This window comes from Trichoplusia ni, chromosome 4, assembly GCF_003590095.1.
Source record: "Trichoplusia ni isolate ovarian cell line Hi5 chromosome 4, tn1, whole genome shotgun sequence".
NCBI classification, from domain to species: Eukaryota; Metazoa; Arthropoda; class Insecta; order Lepidoptera; family Noctuidae; genus Trichoplusia; species Trichoplusia ni.
Window position 1 is genome coordinate 18,307,498 of NC_039481.1, and position 11,548 is coordinate 18,319,045.

General features: G+C 38.6%; 2 protein-coding genes across 2 annotated transcripts; one reads left to right on the top strand and one right to left on the bottom strand.

Moving 5' to 3' along the window:
* The first annotated feature begins 170 nt into the window (after positions 1-170).
* Positions 171-6,798, top strand: LOC113493407 (DNA replication licensing factor Mcm3). Its single transcript, XM_026871381.1, has 13 exons — positions 171-351; positions 430-707; positions 923-1,097; positions 1,486-1,724; positions 2,086-2,325; positions 2,711-2,875; positions 3,182-3,380; positions 3,802-4,041; positions 4,349-4,564; positions 4,948-5,088; positions 5,243-5,344; positions 5,448-5,587; positions 5,904-6,798. Exons 1-13 carry the CDS (start codon positions 280-282, stop codon positions 6,103-6,105), a joined length of 2,409 nt encoding a protein of 802 aa, XP_026727182.1. The 5' UTR covers positions 171-279; the 3' UTR covers positions 6,106-6,798.
* LOC113493408 (protein Peter pan) lies at positions 6,792-11,348 on the bottom strand. Its single transcript, XM_026871382.1, has 10 exons — positions 10,989-11,348; positions 10,311-10,463; positions 9,734-9,904; positions 9,168-9,290; positions 9,019-9,080; positions 8,548-8,701; positions 8,114-8,214; positions 7,748-7,873; positions 7,426-7,535; positions 6,792-7,234 (listed from the first exon to the last, which is right to left on the bottom strand). Exons 1-10 carry the CDS (start codon positions 11,172-11,174, stop codon positions 6,840-6,842), a joined length of 1,581 nt encoding a protein of 526 aa, XP_026727183.1. The 5' UTR covers positions 11,175-11,348; the 3' UTR covers positions 6,792-6,839.
* Positions 11,349-11,548: the final 200 nt, after the last annotated feature.

Sequence of the window (11,548 nt, forward strand, 5' to 3'; positions counted from 1 at the left end):
CACATCTCAAATTCATATGTTTTAAACTAGATACAGTATATCATAAAGTAGTTAAAAAAGGTTTAAAATTATTAAATAGCACGGATCTAAAAGTTTTCTTCACGAAAACTACACCTCACGTATTTGTTACGCAGTACGACATCTGTTAAAAAAGGAAAACTAAACGCAGACTGAGTATATTTGGCGCCAAATATCTAGCTGTCAAACAAAGTGTTGTGTGGAGTGTAAGACCGTTGTTTAGTTATTTGTTAATAGAATTATCAAATTTAAACAGAGAAAATGGAAGACGGAGACTTCGATCAACGTTTAAGAGATTTGCAAAGAGAATACTTAGAATTCTTAGACGATGAGGTGAGTTTCTATAGTGTAAAAGTAACTAACCTTACTCCAAACCGGGTAATAACATTAATAACTTGTTTAAACTTGCAGGAAGACCAAGGCATTTACATGGAGAAAGTTAAACAAATGATAGCTGATAAGTCACAGCGTTTAATTGTAAATGTTAATGATTTAAGACGTAAAAATCCAGAGCGTGCTCGCACTTTACTTGACAACGCTTTTGAGGAACAAATTGCGTTTCAAAAAGCCTTAAAAGAATACGTCTCGTCGATAGACCCCACGTACGCAAAGGTTCAGGAAGAGTTTTTTGTGGCATTCTGCGGCAGTTTTGGTAACAAACATGTTACACCAAGGAGTTTGACGTCTCGGTAAGTAGTTGTGTACTTTTAAAGTAGTGATTTTGATTACTGTTGTAACAACTATGTACCGTAAACGATAAAAGGGACAAATAGTGAAGGATTATAAATGAAGAAATTGCTGCTTCTTTTCTAATTATAGTTTAAAAGTTGGAATCTTAGTAACAAAAAATGCTCTTTCCTAATTTTGCTTCAGATATTATTAATATTACGAACTCCATTTCCAGGTACCTAGGTAACTTAATATGTGTGGAAGGCATAGTGACCCGTGTATCACTGGTGAGACCAAAGGTGGTCCGCAGTGTGCACTACTGTCCTACCACCAAGAAGGTCATGGAGAGAAAATATACTGACCTCACCTCCTTTGAAGCCTTCCCTACTTCTGCTATATATCCTACTAAGGTATGTGAAGGCTTAGTGATGTACTGTAACTTATTTTAAACAAGGTGATCATATAGTCAGACACAGGTAAGAGAAAAGAGCAGAGCTCTGCTGGGCAATGCTATTAGCTCATAATACAAGACCAAATGGTATTATCGAGAAAACCTTACATCAAGAACAAGATGATGAATAGGTTCCATGGTAATTCGCCAACACCCATCTTATAGCACTGAAAAGTGTGGTAACAACTTAGGTGGAACAAGCAAATGTGGTTAAGCTTCACTAGATCACTACTGGACAAAAGCTCGTTGTCGTCCCTTAACCCTTCCTCAGTCCTTCAACTAGTGATGAATGAGATGAACACCTGAATTCAAACAACTCTAAAACCTGTATGACATACTTTTTCCAGGATGACGAAGGCAATCCTTTAGAGACAGAATATGGGCTCTCCCGCTACAAAGACCACCAGACCCTCACAGTGCAGGAGATGCCAGAGCGGGCCCCTGCAGGACAGCTTCCCCGCAGTGTGGACATCATATGTGATGATGATCTAGTTGATAAGTGCAAGCCGGGAGACAGAGTACAGATTGTGGGCAACTACAGGTGCCTGCCTAGTAAGCAGGGAAGCTTCACTGCTGGCACATTCAGGTATTTACTTTTACTTATAATAATTAGCCCCTTATCAAAAACTTCACCTCCCACTAGTGGAGATTTATCCTTTAACATATTTTTTCCCCATGACAAATTTATTTGTGAGTCCTCTATACCATTTGTTTAGGTTAGTTGCTTGAAATTAGATTTTAGTCACAATTTATTTTAAAACTGAGTTTTAGACGAAAATATGTTGTTAAATAGGTATCTAAACAAATGGAATGCAATTAAATAAATAGATTTCCACCGATTTTATTTAGATTTTTTTTATAATGTGAAACCTAGGCTATATTTAATAACTATACTTAAAATATAATATAAAAGCTAAAATGTAAAAGCAATATAATTACATTTTCAGAACAATACTCATAGCCAACAATGTAACTCAGATCAACAAAGAAATGAATATGAACATAACTCTAGAGGATGTGAAGCTCTGCAAGCGTCTCGCCAAGCGCGGGTCTGCGGACATGTTTGAGTTGCTGAGCAAGTCCCTGGCGCCCTCCATACATGGACATGATTACATCAAGAAGGCTATACTTTGTCTGCTGCTCGGCGGGATGGAGAAGATCTTGCCTAATGGCACGCGACTTAGAGGGTGAGTGAAGACTTTAAACCGTTGGTCAGGGGTGGCCAACAAATTGATTTGCTTTTGCCTGACGTGTAAAGTGTGATTCAATTTTTAGAATGTTTGTATTTTGGTATCAAACTTACAACTTATTAAAGTTAATTCTTTATGTGAATCGTGTATGTACACGATTCTATCAACTTTACTGTTTAAAAATTCCATTTTATCATCTAAATTAAAACAATTAAAGAGTTGTTTAGTAACCATTAGACTTTTACACCTACCTAGATTTTTGCCTAAACAAGCCCTCATAAGTTCCACAAATTATAGCAATACAACTCAATTTCAATAACATACTTGAACTTCTACTTATCTACTACTTCTGCAGATGAATAAATGATTTAATAATTTCCAGTGACATCAACATCCTGCTGATCGGCGACCCGTCCGTGGCCAAGTCTCAGCTGTTGCGCTACGTGTTGCAGACCGCGCCGCGGGCTATCACTACCACGGGCCGAGGCTCTTCCGGCGTCGGTCTCACTGCCGCTGTTACTACAGACCCTGAGACTGGGGATCGCAGGTAACAACTACTGGCATCTAGGCTTGATCAAGTGCATATTGGTGACAAGATTTTGCTAGTGTATCTGTTTTTTTTTTTGGATTTTAATATCGGGACCAAAAGTAGTTAGTGTAGAACGTAACCTTGTTCTATACACATTTTTTTAGCCGCGAGCAAAATTCATTCAAGATGACCGAGATTGAGTGTTCTATAAATAATTTCATTTTAAAATATCACCAGTTTAGCAGTAAAAGTGCGAAAGACATAGTTTTATAAATGTTCCAGTCTAAACAGGAGATAGTTATGTAATTTTTTCGTGTGTATAAGATTGGAGGCGGGCGCCATGGTCCTGGCGGACCGCGGCGTGGTGTGCATCGACGAGTTCGACAAGATGTCGGACATCGACCGCACGGCCATCCACGAGGTCATGGAGCAGGGCCGCGTCAGCATCGCCAAGGCGGGCGTGCACGCCACGCTCAACGCGCGCTGCTCCGTACTGGCCGCCGCCAACCCCGTCTACGGCCGGGTCAGTACTACTCACTAGCTTACACTAAATGTGGACTCAACTATTCCACGCCAGGATTAAACACGCTGACATTCTACACCAGATGCACAGTAAATCAAAGAACATCTGATCTGGCCATTATTTGGGATACCCAGTACTACGTTACATTACCATCAAAATGAAATAAAGTGTATGTGTAAATCACTGTAGACTGGGCTACGTTTATATCATGTCCCAATAAAGGAAAACTTCTTACTTCGAATTATAAAAGTTTATCGGTCGCTGGTGACCGACAACTCATACTCTATTTAAAACCTTTATTAAGATGCTATAAGTCGTAGTACAACGTCGCTTGGCATTGGCTGCTTTATTTTGCGAATCTGCCTGTGTCGCTGCTTTTACCTTCAAAATGACATACCTATTAATATTGCCTCTTCCACAGTACGACCAATACAAGACGCCGATGGAGAACATAGGGCTACAGGACTCTCTCCTCTCTCGTTTCGACCTGCTGTTCGTGATGCTGGACATCGCGGACGCTGACCACGACAACATGATCTCTGAGCACGTGCTCAGGATGCACCGCTACAGGAACCCCAAGGAACAGGATGGGGAGGTGTTACCTATGGGCTCGACAGTTGAGATGTTGTCCACTGAAAACCCGGATAATGACGAGGTTGAGGTGAGTAATATTTGTTTTTAAGGTTAAATATTTTGAATTTCCTTGGTAGTCAAGTTTTCATTCCAATTGAAGAAGTCAATGTTTTGTTATTTGGCAGTCATTGGTACTGAGATATATCAGGATCAATTTCAACTTTTAATCTTCAATTAAGGGTGATGACAAACAGGCAACAGTTGCAGCTATAAAGGAGTCTGCCCATACACCGTTCCATACCATGACCATGCTAACGTTTTGATTTCAACGCAAGCACTACTTATTAAGGCCGATATATTATTCACATCTGTAGTTACATAAAAATTATTTCCAGGAAACAACCCAATCGATCTACGAGAAGTACGACCCGCTGCTGCACGGCAACACGCGCAGCAAGAAGGAGCAGTACCTGAGCACGAAGTTCATGCGCAAGTACATCCACATCGCCCGCCTCATGAAGCCCAAGCTCACGCAGGACGCGTCCGACACCATCGCGGACGAGTACGCCCGCCTCCGGAACCAGGATGTCATGGACAGTGATGTTGCTAGGGTACTAAATATTTATTACTGTAGTACGGTGGTTCAGGTATAGTCAGTAAGAGTCTGACACTACCCGTTACCTCTCCCGAGGAAGTGGGTGTAAAACATTATCCTACGCGGACGTAGTAAAATTATGTAACTTACGCCAAAAAAAGTTTGGAAATATTTTTCCTAATTTTGAGTTATAGTCATATTGATAAGTAAAGTTTTTCACAATAACTCGGCCATTTTAAAGGCGGAGAATGGCCATTGAAAATTATTGGGGTTAATGACTGGTTCTGCAAAATCCTTCTCACAAAGTTTCCTTTTATGTACGTAATAAGCGTCCAACATAAGGAAAAGCAACTGCAAAGTAATGGGAGTCATATAAAAATATAGTTATTCGCATAACAGACGCAGCCCGTGACAGCCCGTACGCTGGAGACCTTGATCCGCCTGTCCACGGCCCACGCCAAGTGTCGGCTGAGCTTCCAGGTCACGCAGGACGACGCGCTCGCAGCCATACAACTCGTGCAGTTCGCATACTTTAAGAAGGTATTGACTAGTTACATCTATAATTTTAATTAACAATATAATTTTTAGTTGAACAAATTGGAAACACGTCAATATTTGATGTCATTTTCAATTTCTGCATATTTGATTGATTTGAATTTTATTAATTTAAAAACATAACTATTTTGTACAACAGGTGTTAACCAAAGAAAAACGGCGCAAGCGACGCGCGTCGTCCGAAGAGGAAGGCGCCGCTGAAGAGCCAGAACAACCGCGCGCTAAGAAGTCCAGAAAAACGGTAAATATTTACATTAAAATAATAAAACTACGAATAATACGCGATAAGTGGCGATACTTCTCAACCAACAATATGTTTGCTCTACAACATTGTATGTCGTTAGGACGCGGCCCCCGGCGAGGACCCGTACTCGTTCTCTTCAGACGAGGAGGCGGAGCCCGTGTTGCGGGCAGCGAGGCAGTCGCAGCCAGACCCGCCGCCCAGGACCACACGCTCCTCACAGAAGGCCATCGATGCCAATAGGTTGGTTTATTTTATAGTTTTTTTTTGTCCATGTTACTCCATTATATTTAGGTGTAAGTTGACTTTTTGCTTGCATAATAATGATAAACCTATAACCTAACCGAAACAGTTGAGGGCTACCTTTCTCTTTAGTCAAAAGATAAGAGGCATTAGATTGGAAGAAACTTCTTAACTAACAGATGAACTGTTTTCGCTTTCCCATTTTGAACTAGCTCACCATTAAACTCAAATACTCTATTTTCATAATATTTATAACCCAAAATTTAAATGTATCACTGTACTACTTTCTATAATATTCTTTTATTTCTATTCCCAGGCTAACACAGTTCAAGTCAGCCCTCCAGCAGCTGTTCCGCGAGGAGCGCGCCAACTCCCTGCCCCTCTCCCGCGTGACGTCATACGTCAACGACAAGTTCTCGCACGAGACCTTCGACGACGGAGAGATACAGGCGGCGCTACACAAGATGACGCAGGACAACCAGGTCATGATGGCTGATGATATTGTGTTCCTGATATAGGCCTACTTAGCAACAAGCTTTTTTAGCGTGGTGCTTTAGCAGTAGGCTATCGTCAGTCAACTTGCTTTGCTATCTCCCGCGGTACCGCTCACTTATCTCAGGAAGTTAATAACATGCGCGCACAGTATACTGTAAAGTTCATCACTCCTAGTTTCTACAGAATGTTCATTATTGTCCTTTGATAATATTTTCCATCTCATGTTATAAGCAGTTACATCATCAACTTTTCTGCCTATATTAACACGAAACTGCCATAAAAATCATCTATACATCACAAATTGTCAATGATATTACAAAAACAGTGTATTTTTCGATAATTTACAATAGAAATATAGATATAACTTACACTTAAGATCTGAATCAGCTTTTGAATGAAGCTGTGCATGTGATATGGACCTTAACGGCTTTATAACAATGTTGATAGTTGATCGTAAGACTTGTTTATAATACTTTAATGTTAAGTTTAATTCACTATTGAGGATAAAAATGCATGTTTCTTTTGGTAATGCTCTTACTTGTGTTGCAATCCATGTATTGATTACATAAAAATCGTTGCTCCTGATCCCGCCTATTAATAACACGTCTGTTTACTTGTTAATGTTAAGTTTAAATTGTTAAGTACAAATAGTGGTTAAATACAAATAATCAAGGTAAATGTACAATGGAAATTGACAATAAAAATCTGATTTACAATTAAAACTTTTATTAAATATACTTAACCGCTACATGGTATGTCATTTCCTACCCTTCTTTCCTTTTCCTTTGCCGGATTTATTTATTTTACCGCCAAAAACTTTTTTAGGCTTTTGTCTATCGTTACCATCCCTCTGAAACTTCCTGCCGCCTTTGCTGTCGCCCTGGAACTTCCTACCGCCTTTGTTGTCATTCTGGAACTTTCTGCCCCCTTTGTTGTCATTCTGGAACTTTCTACCCCCTTTGTTGTCATTTTGGAATTTCCTGCCGTCATTTTGGTTGTTTCTAAATGGTCTTTTCCCGTCTTTGTTCTGTGGTTTCGAGTCCTGATTCCTCTGGAATTTCTGTTTTATCTTTTTGTCTAGTCGCATCTTTTTAAAGCCGCGTGGCGCGTCGGGGTCGCCTTTACGTTTCTGTGAGTTTTGTGAGAACAGATCTGGAAATAAAAATTAAACAATAATGAAGATTACACTTCACTTAGTAGAGGATAGTTTATAAAAGAAATAAGTTAAAAATACACATGACAGCTTCTTTTTTGCGGCCAGAGGCGAATGGTTTCACTTGGAAAGACCTATATGGGTCGATATATCTTTCACCGGATTGCAAAATACATTATTATTATAATACCTTTTTCTGGTTCAACTCCAACTTCTTGTCTGTAGTAGTCTGCATCATCATCATCTTTGTCCTGGTCCATGTCGGCGTGTTGCGACTCCGCGTTAGCCAGCTCCATCAATCTGAAAGATTCAAATCGATTTTTATTTATTTGCGATTTGTGGCACACTCGTCTGCAAGTTACCAGCAGTAGTCATCAGATATCTTGGCTGCTGCTGCTGCTGCGAGTCAACTACAATTTCCAAAATAAAGCCCCTATTATTTTAATTTAATACTCTGTCAACATTATCCCACTGACATTTGAACTCTTATATTAATTTATCCTGGTACTGACCTCTGGCTCTCCGTCTGTCCCTTCTTCTTCATGCCCTCGATAGACTTCTGTTTAAGGTCCTCCTTCTCCTTCTGTTTCCGCTTGACATTCTCCTCTTGTTGAGCTTTGCGCTTCTCCTTCTGTCGTCTGTAAAGGTAAACAGTTCAGATAGCATAATAAGCTTCTTTGCATGTTTTTTTTCACGAATGAGGAGAACTTTGAAAATATTTATTGTAAGTAAGTAGCTGTTGTTTGTGATATTATAATAATTATTTTTCATTTCGCTAACATGGCTATCATTGAACTCTGTAGAGTTTATAAAAGTAGGCCTTATAGTTTAATGAATACTGTATTTTGAACTAAAAGCGAAAGTCGTTAGGATCATACCTCTTTTCCTCTCGCTTTTTCTTAATCAAAGCCTTTTCTTCTTCCGTCTTCTCAACCAGTTCGTGGAATAACACCTCGCCATCCATTAAACCGTCTTCAACCTGTAAGTAGAAGTAGTAGATGAAGCAGTACATGTAGTAGTAGTCATTGTAGCAATGACATGTTATTGAATGAACATAAGGTTCGACGCCAAGAAGGCGAAGCGCGATTTTTTTTATAACTTCAAACATTTCAAAACTTATTATTTCGAATTTTTATTTGACAAAATATAGCGAAGTGTGAACAACAATTTACTTTTTACCGATAGTCTTGACGTCTGTTTTCGAATAGCTATCAAACCTACGTATCTTTGCGCTCCACTATATGTGTGCAGGGCGTTAACTTGTGACAGCAAAATACCGTCAAATATTAAATTTTAGTTCATTAGTACTCACCTTTATTAATTGGAAAGATATCCTAGGTCCTAACTCAAACAGTCTGATAGCGGACTTGGATTCCGCGGCGGCACCTCGCGACGCTAGGTTCTGAGGGAGCACTACTTGGGCGTTGGGGTCATCTTCAAATTCACTCTCTGACAGCATTCCTGCTCTGCGAATCAGTAATAATATCTTAGTTTTAGGATGATAAAGGATTCCGGTTGGGTGCGAGACTAGTCGGGCAATCCCGATAAATACGCGTGAGTAAACCGTTGTATCATTGAATAATATCTTAGTTATTTTGGGATACTATATGGCGATGGCGGAGGGAAAACACCAGATTTCTACTATAAGGACTGGCTACAAGATAAAAGATAATTTGGGAGCGCTTTGCAAAATACAACCTTAATTAATAAGATGTCAAGAATAATAGATGAGTTGTGAAAACACTATTAAAGTCTATGTTTAAATAAAAAGTAGAGTACTTACTTATCAAAGAACTCTGACATGTCTTTACAGCGATTTAAATTCGGGATTTTTCCTTGCACCATCTACAAGAGACAATTTGCCACAGATTAATAGCACACTTCGTCGTACAACGATTTAAAGTCGTCGACGTCACGTCTTATTTTACATACTTTTTTCGTTCCTTTATTAAGTCCTACAGGAGTGGCTCTGATGGCGTAGTGTCGCATATCCACAAGCTTTGTTGACGGGTTGTAGTTCATCAGCACGCAACGACGAATGTTTTTCAGTTTTACCTGAAACCATAATTACAAATATAACATCATGAAGTATAATATAACATATAACGTCGAAGATCAAATATTTGACTGACTTTAAGGCACTCTTATTGAAATAGAAACACCATTAGTTGAAAGTTTTAGTTTAGTACCAGTATAGTACTCGAACAGTGTTAATACGCTTAAACTAGTGCACAACTGCATTAGTTTTACTTTAAGCGTGGGGTATAGGGCCCTAGAGCCATGACACAATATTACGTTATCAAATATATATTCGATTCATTTTCCTATTTTGTTAAAATAATTCAAGTCACACACAAAGACACCCAAACTTAGTAAAACCATTAGCAGTTCACACAAACGCTTGTTCTACAAGAGGATCGAACGTCGAGCATGATGTCAACCACTTGGGTATCCATGCAGTCAGCAATTAATATGTATTGATTCCAAAACAAACTTACAGTAGTAATATTGATAGTAGGAAACATATTCTGGAACATGGTGGCCATGAGCTTCATGTGCATGCCTTCCCCGGAGAAGCTGTTGAGCACGATGAGCGGCGCGTGCTGGAACGCGCGCATCGTCACGTACTGCTTGCGGAGGGACGAGATCACGTCGCGGGATAAACTGTACTGGGGGTGTGGAATACTTGTTGTTAATAATAAAATCTTGGTAATCCAACCAATTAAGGGTAAAGGTTGGGGTACAATATTTATTACATGAATTTTAAAGGAAGTCAACATTTAAAGAATATAATTAGTTTAAATTGCAACACATAAGCCCTATATATTGGTAGATTTACAAATTGCTGGTTCTCACATTGGTGTGAAAGCTTACAACAGTATAAAGGCCATAAAAGAAACTAACACATTTTGAAATTAAAAATGACAAAATAATCTGATAGTAAATGAATAATTATAATTGGTTAGAAACATTCCAACCATAAATGGGAACATATAACTAGTGTCTTCAACTTGTTGCTGGACCGAGGTTAAAACATCCATAATAATGGTACATGAATTATATACTGTTACTTACATTGTGAATTTTGAAGGTGAGTGTAGGCCCGCGGGGGAGCCGAGCCATCCGCATATATGATCCCAGTTCCGTCTCCGTGAATACCATCATATGTGACACATGTAAATACCCTGATATTGACACAAAGTCTTTTATTGTATTTTTCTTTCTTTCCTGAAAATAAATTATTTAGAGTTTATTACAAGTTGTATTGTAGTATTTGTGCTATGCATTTTTTTTTTGTGAACTCTTCTGATCTGTTTTACGAAGTTTCCTTGCTACTATTTATAAATTGCAATAACACTTGTGAACTTAAAATAATATTCCACAACTTTCACTCAATACCATCAAGTCTCAAACTAAGCACTAAGCAGTTTGTTTTCTAAGTATTAGCAACTGGTAAACATAATCATATATTTCTAAACACATACAAGATTTAGATAAATATGATCCAATTACAGAACAAATGATGGTGTTCGTTTTACAAATATTTGTTTAGGGTGGGAATCGAACCCACTAGGACTATGGGCCAGTAAAACACAGGTACAATTAGTTCTTAATTTCACAATATTGATTAATAATAAAGAAATGAGCATAAAACATGCTTTTGGGTAAAAAATTATCACTTAATATACCTAGCTGCTAAGAGGAACGGTGAATAAGTCAGTTTATAAACAAGAAAAACGAATACTTGCTAACCTTAAGTTGTGAGGCTGTGAACGGCTCCATGATCTTCCTGAAGTCTTTCGCCAAGTCCATGAGGTCTTTACTACATTGTCCTCGGTGGATAACGAAGGAGTGAGGCGCTTTTACTAAGTTTTCTGGCTCCAAAGCTTCTTTCGTCGTAGGATTCTTCTTCACACATTTTCCTTTACGCCTACCCATTGTTATACGCAGTTACTTTTACTTATGTCTTATATACAATAACAATTGTTTCATGTACTCTAGAAATATAATTAAAGCTTTTATTTTTAAAATAAACCCACGAGATGTTATTTGTTTTGAGGTTATAACATGCACTTCGGATTGAGATGCTTTTGACACTGACAACCGTGACAACTTAAGTTCAGAAACGTGGTCATGCACTGGTTTATAAACATGCGATGCAAAATAAAGTTCAAAATTAATTCTTGATTCAAAACTAAAATACATATTTAGGTAAATAAATTTGGCTAAATTATCATGCTCGTGCAACCGCTTATTCAGCGGTCATGCTGCAATATGATTTACGTGCTAACCACAGTAGGCACATTTTAGTG

What these genes read in the sequence shown, in the direction of transcription:
- LOC113493407 (XM_026871381.1), top strand. Translation starts at nt 280, where the DNA reads ATGGAAGACGGAGACTTCGATCAACGTTTAAGAGATTTGCAAAGAGAA. An exon ending in TTCACTGCTGGCACATTCAG is followed by an intron (nt 1,725 to 2,085) that starts GTATTTACTTTT and finishes TTACATTTTCAG; the next exon opens with AACAATACTCATAGCCAACA. An exon ending in CTAAGAAGTCCAGAAAAACG is followed by an intron (nt 5,345 to 5,447) that starts GTAAATATTTAC and finishes GTATGTCGTTAG; the next exon opens with GACGCGGCCCCCGGCGAGGA.
- LOC113493408 (XM_026871382.1), bottom strand. Translation starts at nt 11,174, where the DNA reads ATGGGTAGGCGTAAAGGAAAATGTGTGAAGAAGAATCCTACGACGAAA. An exon ending in TATCTTTCCAATTAATAAAG is followed by an intron (nt 8,215 to 8,547) that starts GTGAGTACTAAT and finishes TTCTACTTACAG; the next exon opens with GTTGAAGACGGTTTAATGGA. An exon ending in AAAAAGCGAGAGGAAAAGAG is followed by an intron (nt 7,874 to 8,113) that starts GTATGATCCTAA and finishes TTACCTTTACAG; the next exon opens with ACGACAGAAGGAGAAGCGCA.